The sequence below is a fragment of the Sinocyclocheilus rhinocerous genome, unplaced genomic scaffold (assembly GCF_001515625.1).
Source record: "Sinocyclocheilus rhinocerous isolate Xijiao unplaced genomic scaffold, SAMN03320098_v1.1 scaffold3243, whole genome shotgun sequence".
Lineage (NCBI taxonomy): Eukaryota > Metazoa > Chordata > Actinopteri > Cypriniformes > Cyprinidae > Sinocyclocheilus > Sinocyclocheilus rhinocerous.
In genome coordinates, this window is record NW_015636692.1 from 430,664 (window position 1) to 445,864 (window position 15,201).

Genomic DNA, 15,201 nt, shown 5'->3' on the forward strand with positions numbered 1-15,201 from the left:
CGGACTCATAACCCAAAGGTTGTGGGTTCGAGTCTCGTACCGGCAGGGATTGTAGGTGGGGGGAGTGAATGTACAGCGCTCTCTCCCTCCTTCAATACCACGACTGAGGTGCCCTTGAGCAAGGCACCGAACCCCCAACTGCTCGGGCGCTGCTCCGGGTGTGTGTTCACGGTGTGTGTGTGCACTTTGGATGGGTTAAACGCAGAGCACTAATTCCTAGTATGGGTAACCATACTTGGCCACATGTCACGTCACTTACTGATATTATCTTTTCTCATTGTTTTCATCTTATTTGTACAGCACTAAGGTCAACAACGGTTATTTGTTAAATGTCAGGAATTTCCCCTGCTTATTAAGAAGTGACGTATCATATTCATTACAGTAGAGGACGGATGAGATCCTCAGCATGTGTATGACAAAGTGCTCATTCTGAAATCTGAATTAAAGATACCTTAATTTGCCTTGTACAGTTATTCAGATCTGTTCATGTAATCGTGTTTTTATTCATACAGTAGGCTATACCTGCAAATGTTTCAAATGATTTCATTTACAGCATTCATTTTGAAGCAGGCAATGATTTAAACATTGGTTACATGAATAATTAATTCAACATACATAACATTTATGGAAACTGTAATGCTAGTAAAACGCCATAGAATTTGCAATGAGCGATCCAGTGGATCGGGCTCAGGATAGCCGACACAGATCAGATTTAAAAAAAGCCTAATCGGCCCTGATCCCCATCCTTGAGATCGACTCGGGACATCCCTAAGTTCAATGATTCATTAGTCATGTAAGGTCACTTTAGATGGTTTATCTGACGGCAAAAAAAATTATTGACTGTGATGTTAAATACTGAGTTGTTTTCATGTATTGTGTCAGGATAGTCGTGCAAAAGAGGTTAAATACAGATTAATAAATACATTCATTTGTGCCATACTTGTTTTATAATTGTGAAAAACCACTTCTGTGATGTTTTCATGCTCTCTGGTGCTTCAGTATTTGAATAAAGAGCCTCATACTTCAGCAAAATCAGAATGTAAATCAGTAATTAGTGTCAGTGTCTTACGTACAGTACTGACAGTGTTTTGCATAACGTAATGTATAAAGAGTTGGGTAGATAGTAAAAGACAAGTAAAGGGAATATGTTGAGAGAAGAAAGTTAATGTACTGGTGAGAAGATCGGTCCAGAGCAAGTAGATTTGTTTTGTTGTGATCAACTTTAATCTAAAGGTGTGGGAGTATTATTTTTCTGCATTACTACGTTGCATTTTTAATTAAATATTGTTTCTTTAAATTATTAATGTAAGATAATTAAAATTTAGAAACAGACATGTATTTCAGATTGACAAAAACACTGGAATGACATGAACAAAACCTGACCATTAAAAACACTTTTGTTGCTAAAATTGATGGATTTAGTCATTAAATGCTTTGTTTCAATGCCTGAAAGTGTTTAAAAACCCTGATTATAGAAGAAACCGACTGGACTTTCAATAGCACAGAACTAAGCAACATGTCGTATTCTTGTGATTGATTTCTTTCAGTGAACAAACCTGTGAAGACGAGATGATGCAGAACAAGATTCAACTCGTTGTTTTGCTCGGTGAGTGTCAGTGAAAGAAACTGACGTCAGATCAGAGGTTTAGAGAAACGTAACACTGTTGATTTTCCTGCAGCAGGAATCCTGTCGAAGGCTTCATGCGACCCGTATCGATTCGTCCTGGTCGAAGAACTGAAGACCTGGGCAGAAGCGCAATCGTACTGCAGGGAGAAACACACGGATCTGGCGACGGTTCAGAGCGATGAAGACAGAGCCAAACTAAACGAGGCAGCAGATGCTGTGAGCTTCAGATCTGTCGCCTGGATCGGCTTCTACAAAGTTGTTTGGCGTTGGTCGCATCAAAACACGATTATAAGATATGCGAAGTGGGATTACTCAGAGCCAGACTTGCCCAAAACACATGAGGCCTGTGCAACTATAAATGAAAACGGACAATGGAGTGATACATACTGTACTGAACTAAAATACTTCTTTTGCCAAACTGGTAAGAAATTATACAACACTTTTGTTAACTTATTCTGGATTTCAATTTGAGCTTTATAAAATTCATACTCGCACACCTTATACACACTGCAAAAAAAAGTTCTTGCTCAGTATTTTATCTTGTTTTCCAGTATAAATATCTAAACATTGTTAAATCAAGACACATTTGCTTGAGAAACCGAATGACTAAAAATATCAAGTCTCGTTTTCTGAAAAAAAAAAAAAAAAAAGTATATATTATTCATAAGAAAAATATCTGCCAGTGGGGTGAGAAAAAATCTTGTTTTATGTCAACAATATTTACATAATGTCAAGTTTAAAATACAAGCTTGATTAGTACAAAAGCTCAAGTGGAAGAAACTTGTACACTATTATAGTTAATTTAGTATTTTTCAAGCATGTTTCTCTGTCCTGACAACAAACCTGACTGTTTACAGACAAGGAAAAACTTCAGGACAGGTTTAAGTACGTCGAAACAAACATGAACTGGCATGATGCTCAAATGCACTGCAGAACACAAGAAATAGACCTGGCCAACGTTACAGACGACACCGAGAACCAGGAACTCGCGGACAAGCTTAATGAAAAGCATGACTCTGAGGCCTGGATCGGCCTGTCCAGGAGCCCGTGGCTGTGGTCGGATCAGACCAGCGTATGGTTGTCGTCTATGAAATGGGAATCCGGGCAGCCTGATAATGTGAACGGCACTGAAGAGTGTGTGAGTGCTGATACTGATGGACTGATGGCTGACGACAACTGCTTGACTCGACAGCCTTTCTACTGCCGCGAAAACACGAAGATACAGCGTGTGAGATTCGCAGTGAAATCAGACGGATCTCTGGACGAATCCACAGTGATGGAGGCCATAGAGAAGAAGGTGAGATGATGCTGTATCTGTAACCCTATGGTGGAGATGCTTTTCTTTTTTCCAAAAATGCTAGTTATAATGTTATCGCAGTGGGCTAATACTTACTGGCTTTTCTCAAAAAAAGGAAAAACAACCTCCCAATTTTTCTTGGGATAATTTTTGTACTTTTTGGGCATTTCCTCCCCACCTTCTTACATCTGTGGTATTCCTGGTGAAAAAAATGACCAGCCTACAAAAAATGTATACATTTCATGGTATGCTATATTGTCACCAAATATTGCATTAAATCTTTTTGTCAGCTTGTTTTCTTTTAATTAGCACGGGTTTTAGATTTACTTTTGAAACTTATTGATCGTAGGCCTCATTGATCTGTCAAAAATGACCATTGATTGAAAACGAATGGGGGAGATCGAAAATAAGAGAAACATTTCAAGTTCAGGAGCACGTTCATCATGTTTATGTTCACTTATGTACATGTGTGCTTGCATACATAAAGGGATTTGGACCTGTGCATGCGTGGATACATGCATACTCGCATTAAGGTGCGCGCACACACACACGTTTATGTAAACAAACAAACTATTGTGAGTATTACAGGCTTTCTTTTTTCACAGAGGTGAACTTTATTATCAAAACATTGAGGATCAGATCAGTTAGGCCAGGGGTAGGCAAGTTCGGTCCTAGAGAGCCGCAGTCCTGCAGAGTTCAGCTCCAACCCTGAAAACAAAACTCACCTGCCTATAGCCTTAGTAATCCTGAAGACATTGATTAGCTTGTTCAGGTGTGTCTGATTAGGGTTGGAGCTGAACTCTGCAGGACCACATGCGGCTCTCTAGGACCGAACTTGCCTACCCCTGAGTTAGGCCTACGATCAATCAGTTCCCAAAATGAATACAAAACCTGTGCTAACTGAAAGAAAACAAGTTGTCAAAAAGACCGAATCCAATACTTAGACTTATAAGTTATTTTTTGTAGGTTGGTCATTTTTGACCAGTAACACCACAAGTGTGCCTTTGTTCCATTTTGTACAAAATAAAGCATTTCAAAACAAACATATGTATTACAAATGCTGTCTTAGCAACTACCTGAAATAAAATAAGCTTTTATAATTTATTTCAGTTGATGCACTGCAAAAAAAATATTTTCTTACTCAGTATCCTTGTCTTGTCTTCCCGTACAAATATCTCAACATTCTTAAATCAAGATACATTCAAATTACGCAAGATAAATGACACCAAAATTAAGTAAATTTTTGCTTAAAACTAGAAAAAAAACAATAATCTGCCAGTAGGCTCAGAAAGTGTTCACTTTGAATACATTTTAAATTTTATGATCCCACTGGGATGTATTTTCTAAAAAATTAAATTACAAAATATAAATTTTGGTACATTTGATTCTTATCGTGTGTAATTCAAATAAATGGTGATTTAAAGGATTAGTTCACTTCTGAATTAAAATGTCCTCATAATTTTCTCACCCCCATGTCATCCAAGATGTTCATGTCTTTCTTTCTTCAGTGGAAAAGAAATTAAGGTTTTTGAGGAAAACATTCCAGGGTTTTTCTCTATACACTCTTAAAAATAAAGGTGCTTCACGATGCCATAGAAGAACCTTTTTGTCTAAATGGTTCCATAAAGAACCTTTAACATCTAAAGAACCGTTCTGCAAAAGGTTCTTTGTGGCGAAAGAAGGTTCTTCAGATTAAAAAAGGTAAGAGAGATGGTTCTTTAAATAACCTTTGACTTAATGGTTCTTTGTGGAACCAAAAATGGTTCTTCTATGGCATCGCTAATACAACGGGAAAGCCGCCGTTGTACTGGGAAAACTACGAATTGAAACTAGTGACTGATCCCCACTACATAACAAAATTGTAGTAGAAGAAAATACTTTTCAAGTTGCAAATGACAACATAAAACTGAAATCAACGTTCAAAGCGTCCTTCAGCAGATCCGCTTGGTAAGCCTGCAGTACTGAGATAGTATGCAGGGTACCGCCCGCCTGCCCAGCCGCCGCGTATGCCTTGCCCACGAGTCTAGATGTAAACTGGCACGGCTTCAAAGGCAAGGTAGGAGCCCTCCACGAAGATGCCTGGGGAGCAGCGAGATAACCCGCAAGGGATTCCTCCATCTGAGGCATCTCTAGGAAGCGCTCATCCAGACGGCCACTAGACGCGCGTTCCTGCATCTCCGCCGACCAGTCCAGGGTTAGCCTGGCAGTGGCGCGGGTCATGACATCCAAGAGTTCACCATACGCGGGTGACGAGGAGGAGGCGGTTTGTGATGTAGCCTCCGCCTCAACTCGTGTCACGTCTATCTCCTCGGAGCTAGACCGGCCGAGTAACATGCTCTCTGCCGGATCAGAAGAAACCGGAGACCGGGCTTCCTGATCCGATTCAAGAGCAACAGAGCTGGCGACCGAGGATTGGGATAGGGAGAGACCCGTCCCAAGCTCGTCAGCCAGATCTAACTGCGAGCCCCATGAGTGCAGACGGCGCTCTGCCTCGGCAGCAGCGGGTCCAGCTCCACGAGGCGCAGACGCTTGGCTTCTGTCCTCTGTAAACAGAGCCAAGTGGGAGCGCAGCTGTTTCACTGTGAAACGATCACAGTGGGCACAGCCGGTTCCCTCGAGAGCCGACCGTGCATGCTGTGCCCCCAGACACACCACACAAAGCTCATGAGAATCACTAGGTGTGATGTACCTTTCACACGGTGGGACACATCTTTTAACACTACGCTCAGACATTTATTTATTTATTTTTTCTCTCTACGTTCTGTCACACACGCACACACAAACAAAACGGCTGAAGACACCCATTCACTGATTAGTCTGCTCAGCGCCGCTGTAAGTCGAACACACATAATGCCGTCTGCTGGACTAAGCGCGCTCATTGCTGCTTGTTCTTATGATTTTATTTTCACCACCTGCGAACTCACGAAGAGCTCATAAAAGGCACTTAACCTCCTCGTTTGCCCTCTGTTAATTTTGTTTTGGATACACCGCTCGTTCCGCGTCGTCAAATCATGTCTCATAGCGTCGCATCTTGTCATTACTTCCTTTTTTTGGTTTGTTTAGAAGTACTTGGTCCGTGTTGCGTTCATATTTCATTCGAACCGCACCAGAGTTCGTTTGGAGTTCGGGTCATTTGAGTGTTGAATGCTCCCATCCGAACACTGGTGCGCACCAAACAAGCAAGCCGAGAATGCTAAAAAGATGGGTCTCGGTCCGCCTGTTTGGTGCGCACCAGTGTTCGGATGGGAGCATTCAACACTCAAATGAACCGCACTAACAGAGCAATCGCACCAGGGTTCATTTTAATCCAACCAAACATGACAAGTGTGAACGCACCCTCAATTAACAAAAATGTTCTTAGTTTTAGTTGACTGATGTCTGAATGGTCGTTCATTAATGACTGATGTGATGTGGTGTCTAGATGAAGCAGATCCTCTCGGGTCAGGACGTGAAAATCAGATACAGCATAACATGGAGCATCCAACCTGACGAGAAGATCTTCCAGCAGCAGAAAACACAAGAAAACACACAAGACACGGCAACAGCATGTGAGGAGCTGGGTCCAATGACACACTAGACTGTGATACGTACAATAACTTGTCCAACCGTTTATGAATCTTTAAGGTACAGGAATTTATAATAAAAGAGAGAACATGTTTATCACATTATCGCATTTATTTAATACAGTTAATGCACTGCCACTGTTAATGATTTGATGCTTTGCATACTGTACAAATACGTAAGAATATGAATAAGATCATCCTGGATAAAAGTACAGGACAAATGCATTTCAAATGTTAGCTTTTCATGATTTCATTGAAAACTGAGATATATTTAGTGCTCATTCATGCATTGGTTTGAATCTATTGCTATAAATGTATACTTTATTTAGAAAACAAAAATAATAGTCTAGTCTTGAGCTCCTCGAAGTAGTTTAGTTTTTAGTCATGTTGAAATATTAACATTTAAAAATAATACAGAATTAACGATTCAGACAATAATGAATTGGACATTTACAGTGTGTTTTTCTTAATTATATTTGTCCTGCTATGTTTCAGGAATCATATTTCATGCATTATATTTAGCAAAAAATAAACACTGAGGTGTTTTAGTAACTGATGAAATAATCATGGAAATTAAATGATTATACACTATTCATTTCAGTTTGCCATTGTTTACAACTAAATCTTTCCAGACAAGAGGAAAACTGTTTGTCCTGTGAAACACAAACACTACTTACATCTACTGTAATAAGTCCATCAATCTTTTATTGATCAGAGATAATATAATCTGCAATAAGAAATTTTGCATTTATTTAGAAATGTATGCATTCAGAAATGTATTTTAGAGAGCAATCATATATTATTCTTCATTCACTTTCATTCATTTTATTCCATTTCATCATACACTGTAAAAATGCTGCTGCAACTTGTGTAAAAATTTAAAAAAGTTAACTGAATATATTGTCAAGCATGCACACTTTAAGTTGAAACAACACATTATTGCTTATTCTAACATTGATTTTTTTAGTTTTTTTTTTATCGTGATAACTAATAACAGCAATGATTTTTACAGAGTATAATCATTTTAACCATTTATATACTCATTTCATTGATTTATTGATTGATTGATTCATTCATTTCAAGGCAGATGTTGTGAAGCAGTGATTTTTTATTGCTGTGGTTTCTGGTATAAAAACACTTGTTGGATTTGTGCTGGTTAGACAAAGTCTGAGCACTGAAACATACACAACTAATTTATTATTCAATAAATTCCGCTCATTTTCTCTCATCATTACTTGATCTCCTGCTTCTGCTCTTCTCTGGCTTTCACGGTCGATTTCTTGGCTTACAGAAGACTGTTAATACAGTTTTGACATCTGATTTACATTTTTCATTTGAAACATCTCTCACAGTAACAACTTCTCATTTACATTAAGTATTATTTTGAAAGTGAAGCCTAAACCGAACCACATCCGGCATGAGATCCGCTAGTTCAGCAGCACAACAGATGGGTTTATCCGGTTCATTTAGAGCATTTAACCTCCTAAAGCTGCTAAATCACATGGTTTTTAATGCCTCGCTTGTTTGCCAGTGGTGATTCATCTGCAGGTTTACATCAACCAAATGAGTTCACTTGGCTTGTCATGCTCATCCATCTGTGAATCTGATCAGAGATGATTTCCATGTCTTTTGCTTTTGCCTAATGGCCTTCAGATCAAGGAGATCCATCAAAGTCATCAGGTAATGAGAGGCTTTGCATGAAGGCTGGGTTATTACAGATGGCTTTATGGGAAATAAACTCAATAATAAATAACCACTGGCAGTTACTTCATTTCAACTCTGAAGTCAATATTTGATGAAGTCAGTATATATGTATTATACTGAAATCAATAACATTGCAATACTACTTCACTGTACAACTTCAACTACAAATACACAAATCATGTACACTGAAAATAAACTGTGGTGAAAATTTTCATTTAGAAATTGCAAAATTTCACAAATCACAAATGTTAAGCAACATTGGATTAAACATGAAATTTTGAAGTAGAAAGACTGAAACAATGGCTCCCTTTCAGTCAGTCACGCTCGACGGTACACTGGTCTCACTTGGGAGCCCCAATCACCTTTGAGCGGTACAAAAAAGGCCAGTGAACACTGGTGAGAGGAATTTGAGCCGCCAAGAGCATCGGGCTGGAGTGGAATCCTTGGCCCTGTCCCGAGCGCTCTTGGCTGGATGACTGGTTTTTGCTTCTGGATCACAGCACTCTGGTGGTCCAGCTGCGCCATCTCTGGCTGAACCTTGCAAGAGATGTGCGATGCAGACAGAGTGCACTCAAGTTGTCCTTTTTTGGCAACATTGTTGAGGACTTGCCCAGCAGTTCTCGGGAGACTGAAAACAGACAGAGGCCATCAAACACATCCTGCCCTGGCATGTGACCACCACCGCCAGACCGCTGAGGTCCAGTCCCCCAGTCTGCTTGTCCCCAAAGACACGTGCTCCTGAGCGCCATTCTCCTTCAACAAGCTGTGTGAGCTCTATATCATCTCTCTGAGTGTGTTCCTCAGCTGACGAACCCTGGATTGAGCATCATAACCTTTGGTGCTCAGGCTTGGTGAAGGAGTCTGACGCCAGGCTCAGTACTTGTGTTTGTATGCCCATTTGGTCAGCCGCTGTACTGAGCTCAGCGCCCCGTGTCAGAACTACTTCTGTCCAGTCTCTGCGTTGGTAGTAGTTCCACCCCTCCTCAGGTGGGACCTTCCGCAGAGATTCTTCTATATGTAGTACTGCCCTGTCAGTCAGTCCATGTGTTACATTTCCTCTGGCAGGATGTGGTCTCTGTAGTGTCCTGGGGTGCGTTTCCCGTACAACGACGTAACTCACTGATTAACCACCATAGTACGATGCATTGTTGTGGAAACTAACTAGCCAGTCACGACTGTTTCCCGAACACCGTCGCATCTCCGTCGTTTGAACCACATTAGTTCAACAATTTAGGGCCGTTGTTAATGACGTCACACACATGTGGTGGAGTAATAACTTCTGCTAATTAATTGATTCGAGATTTCTGAGATGCTGCTGTATTGAACATGGCACCTGATTACTAATTTACTATGTTTTGTTCCCTGTCATTTTGCTTTATTTGATGTTTGATTCATCGCGGGTTCCCTCTTACGTCATACTCCTGGATTCCCTTAGGCATTTATGCACATGTGCACTCTTCAGAAATGGCCCTTATTGAGGACACGCTAAAATCTATCGATTAAAATGTATATATATTTAAATATAATGGAAGATATAGATTGTACTGCATGTGAGCTTGCTTATTGTGCCCAAAAGCATAATTTATTTAAGTCCATATGTCTTACTAACAAGAAACTATGCTTCTAACCACAGGTCGAGAGCTGTAGTTCCTACCACGTAAGTTTGCGGCGCAGTTTGCAAATGTTCGTTTGAACTATGGTTTCGGAAAACACCTAATTATTGAACTATTTTGGTAACGACGGAACATGCGACCATAGTTGGCTAAACATGCTTTTGGGAAACGCACCCCTGGTCCGCACAGACTTTGGCACGCTTCCCCAGTGTAATACAACTGGCCGTGGCTGTACCAATATTAGAAATTAATAAAAAAAAGAGCTGAAGCACTCATCACCTCGACAACCATCGGCACAAGACCACGTGAACTAGACAAGACCTCTGCACCTCTGTTGCAGCCTGGAATTAAACCACATCATGCTGGTTTGGTCTGGCCAGAGGAGAACTGCCCCCCGACTGAGCCTGGTTTCTCCCAGGGTTTTTTCTCCATTCTGTCACCGATGGAGTTTTGGTTCCTTTGGCTTGCTTAGTTGGGGACGCTTGACTGATTGCACAGACACTACTGAAGAGAGCTGAACTGGATGATGACATCACTGAATCATCAATGAACTGACTTTAGCTGAAAAATGACTGTTATTGTCTTCTTGCATTATTGACAAACTATGTTCCTGTTTGACACTGTAAAGCTGCTTTGACACAATCAGTATTGTATAAAGCGCTGTAGAAATAAAGGTGACTTGACTTTTTTATTATTAAAAGACAAACAAAAAAACTAGAATAAGGAACAGCAGCTGTGACCCTCCTCGCTGTGAGTTCTGTTCTTTTGATCTCTGTCTCAGTACAAAAGACTACCCGGCTCACAGCGGGCCCAGGGTAGGTTATGACGTGGGATACCAGTTGTTACTTGACGTGCATAATCTTGCCAACATCTGCCTCCCCAACATTCGTGATGCAGTGATTCAGTGTTTGTGGCACTTTCCATAGGGACCCCATTCATCATTATGTCAGCATATACTGACAAACAGGTCACAGTTTATTATGTTTATTATGTTAAACATGTTATGTTTGCGTACTCACTGCCTACTGGTTTTAGTTTTATTCTTATTAGTTGTTTAATTATTTTACTTCATCTGATTTTTACCCTTTTAACCTCCTATGTATTTTATTTAGCCTATTCATATCTAAGTTGCTTACCAGGATTTTTACATTTCACCGCTCTTTGTATAACAAACATTAAAAAATAAATTTAATAAATAAATATATATATATATATATATTTATTTATTAATTTTTGTTATACAAAGAGTGGTGAAATGTAAAAATCCTGGTTTTAATCACACAGTTACAACAGCATACTCTCTATGAATAATAGCCTGAATTATTATCTCAATTAGTTCCCTTTGGTTTATATGAAAATGACTAACAATTCAGCAAGTACATCATGGTGCTGCCATCTGGTGCTCAAAAACATGAAGCACACATATGAGCTCTACAGTATTTGGTACTGCATTTGAATTTTTATTTATTTAATTTTTACAGTGCATTCTGTTAAAGCTAATTCATAACTAGATGCAGAAGTGGAACGTACGCACAAAAGTGAAATAAATGAAAATAGAGGAGAAATTTCACAACAGCTTCTGTTAAATAATGACATATGTTATATACTGTAATTAAAAGAAAGATAATTTGCCTAACTGATCAACTGTATTTTACAATTGTCAATCAGACACCAAAGAGAAAAAGCAAAAATGGATGACGTGGATGGTCACACAGGTATAAACAACAAAATCACATTCTTAATCCGCGGTTTTATCTTGTTTTACAGTAGAAACATCCTTCAAACAACATGCACTGACCACTGGAGCACTGCACGAGATATGAAGAGTCGTTTACAGGGAATATATCTAAATTCAGTTTATCATTTGTGACCCTGGAGCACAAAAGCAGTGTTAAGTCGCTGGGGTATATTTGTAGCAATAGCCAACAATACATTGTATGGGTCAAAATTATAGATTTTTCTTTCATACCAAAAATCATTAGGATATTAAGTAAAGATCATGTTCCATGAAGATATTTTGTAAATGTCAAATCTGGTTTTGTGGTCCAGTGTCACATTTATCATTTCATACAACATAAATTACCCTACTACAATCATTTCTGCATGTTTGTTTTTTGATGTGCTTAATACTTGGTCAAAATGAGGAGTTGCAACATGTGACGGAGACATTGAGCACCTGCAGTCGATTAACTCCCCTACCGTTCTTGTGACAACAGATTTCAGCAGAAACAGTCAGTAGATGTCAACCTGTTTTTGTTCCTCTTGTTTTGGCTAGTGGGAATCTGTTAGGAGTTTTTCTACTAGTCTAGTGGTTGATCAATCATGGATTTTGCAGATACAGATAACTGGCACCTCCAAGAACACCTGCAATCCAAACACACAGAAGAGCTTCCAGTCTGGAGGAGAGTCTCCGGAAGCAACATTCCATAAAAAGTAACAATGTAACATTGTTTGTTTCTGTTTTTAGAGTGAACAACACACAAATGTAACATCCTACTTTAAGAAGTGACATTCCGAGCACAGAGTCTGACCAGCCTCCATCACTGAAGGAGTCAGCGGGGATTTTTCATGATGTGAGAAGCAGCTGCCGAACCTCTCATCATTATACAAATGTGTTCTGTCACGTGGAAATGAGGCTATGAAATAAACACAATAAACAAGCCTTCATATGCACTGCTTCAGTCTGTTTAGACTAAAAATATTTTATTTAAATAATTAATATTAAAATACATTTAAAAAAGTATAAATTAAATTAATTACATTAAAATAATAAATTTAATACAAATATTAAAATAATTATTAAGACAGATGTGGTGTGCACACTGCTTTTCATTTTTCACAAAATTCTCACGTGCCAAGAACACATTTATTCACTTCAGAAGACTAAAGATTATTCAGAAACATTCAAGTGCAGTGTTTGCTTACTATTAATTAACATCAACTATTACATATTATTATATCATAAATAACAGCTGAAATCATGTTTGTGATGGTGACTGGCCAAAAATGAAAAATGCAAGAGAATTATTTGCAAGAGCTGTTTTCATAAAGTTTGCATGTGTTAGAGATAAACATTCAAATATAAAATAGTAAATGACACTTTTTGAGAATACCAACGTGTACAAACTGAATTGTGATTTGAAATGGTCCAGTTAGTTTAAGGAAAACCAGCTGGTTGAAATGAGGGGTGAACACTGATGGTAAAGGTGAGATGAGGACAGCTGATGCTTTGCATGCAGTTAAAGAGAATATTAAAGCTCAGGAAAACTCATGAAACCACGAGAGGAGAAAAGAAGAGGAGAAGATCACTCAGGTCTGTGTTTTTTTTTTCATTTGCAACTCATTTTAACACTCCTGTTGTGTTCAAAAACTGGGGTCAAATTGAGTCGAATTGGTTTCCATTCAATTTGCCAAAAATTCGCACTATGAAAAACACCAAAAGATTCAAGTAAGAACAGAAAACCTCATGTGTAGCTTGTCAGAGTACAAAATATAAAACGTGAGGAGGAGGGGGGGGGACTAAAAACAACTTGACAGAATCTGTTACTGTGAAATTCAATTAGATAAAGAAACAGTGAATTTTCCTTGATTCAGGTGAATCTTAATTTTGAGTAAACTTTGAGTCTTTAATTTCATAAGTTCTCATGTATTTCGTATTTTAGTGTTTGACTAGCTACAATAAAGGTTTTCCACTTTAGTGTTTTTCAAAGTGTTGATTTTTGTCAAACTGCATGAAAACCAATGAGGGTCAATGGGGTCCAACACAACAAAATCTTTGTACATCCTTCCCAAAACACATCTGTGTGTTGAAACTTTGCATGCACATTCATGACCCTAAATGAGAAATATTCACCAAATTTCAAGAATAAATAAATAGTTGAACCAGTATTTCGAGCAGTTTGAAAAATCAAGGGACCTGAATCAGGTCAAAAAATTCCAAAGCATTAATAATGAATAATGCATTTAATGGTCATATTGAGAAACCGTAACCTTGTTGTTGCAGAATCCTGATGCACTGGAGATAATGGAGCACAAGCTATGTACACTCCTTGTTCTATTTGGTAGGTTCCCTTGATGTATGTTTACTGTACATGTCCGGTATTTGACAAAGAGTGTGTGTGTTTTATGCTTTACTGAGTACTACTGGATGTCTTTTCTAGGTTTTTCCACCTCACCGGTCCATCAGCAGTCTATGAAAGTGTACTACTTTGTGTCAGAGTTAAAAACGTTCTCCGAAGCCCAGCTGTACTGCAGAGCGATGTACACGGACCTGGCGACTCTTGAAAACACGGACGATCTGGACAGACTTCAGGCCGATCAGGTCACATCCACAGGCGCATGGATCGGCCTGACGGAAACGGGATGGTTTTACTGGCACTGGGCTCTGGCAGACAGACGCTTTTATAAGGACGGAGAGAACAAATACAGAAACTGGGCAGAGTTCGAGCCAGACGATGGAATGAATCAAGACTGCGTCATCATGACTTACAAAGGACAGTTTCAAAACACCAACTGCCTCGATCTCTTCAATTTCAATTGCTTTGACGGTGAGTTAAAGTAAGAGATATGGAAAAATAACATCACAATTTTTCTTATGAAAATGTTGATTTTTAAGACTATTTTTCAAGTTACTGAGCAGGACAGCCAAAATAATTACCCTACTTTAAAATAACAAAAACTAAAGCTATTAAAATTGGTTTTGAATTGAATTAATGCTGTAATAAAAAATAAAAAAAACATATCAGATGATAAAAAAGTAAACAGCTTAAATGCAAATTAGAAATGTTGACTTGGTAAGTACAAAAATTACTAAAACTGGAACAAAAATCAAATTAAAGCTACACAGAAATATTATTTTTTTAAAACTAAAACTAATAAAAAAAGACTAAAGTGCATGGCAAAATTACTAAAACTTAATAAAAGGAAAACTGCAAACGTAAATATAAAAGCTAATTCTAAAATTCTAAAACATTCATAAATTCATGAATCATGATCAATTAAAACCCTAAAAAATATTTGCATTAGTTGAAATAAAATGAACATTAACTGAAAAACGTATTGCAGCTAGTTGTTAAGGCAACAAAGTTGAAGTACAACAATACACTAAATAAAACTAAACTAAAATTTTAAAACTACATAGATATATTTAAAAAAAATACGGATTACAAAAATAGACACAAATCTGAACTAAAATGAAAACAGAAAATATAAAAAAAATCTAATTCAAAATATTAAAACTATCATGTCTATAATATCAATAAGACTAAAATAACACTGATTTAACTTTTTCTTATTTGTATTACTCATTTAAGTACAGTTTTGAGTTATTGTAGTGGTTCAATTTAAACTTAAAATAAAATGAGGAATGTTGCCTTGGCAACCAGCTGAAATCAAACA

General features: G+C 38.2%; 1 protein-coding gene across 1 annotated transcript; it reads left to right on the forward strand.

Annotated features, from left to right (window-relative positions):
* The first annotated feature begins 1,155 nt into the window (after nt 1–1,155).
* Nucleotides 1,156–2,748, forward strand: LOC107748045 (C-type lectin galactose-binding isoform-like). The gene is made up of 5 exons (XM_016562698.1): nt 1,156–1,173; nt 1,548–1,606; nt 1,680–2,048; nt 2,485–2,674; nt 2,736–2,748. Exons 1-5 carry the CDS (start codon nt 1,166–1,168, stop codon nt 2,746–2,748), a joined length of 639 nt encoding a protein of 212 aa, XP_016418184.1. The 5' UTR covers nt 1,156–1,165.
* The last annotated feature ends 12,453 nt before the right edge of the window (nt 2,749–15,201 follow it).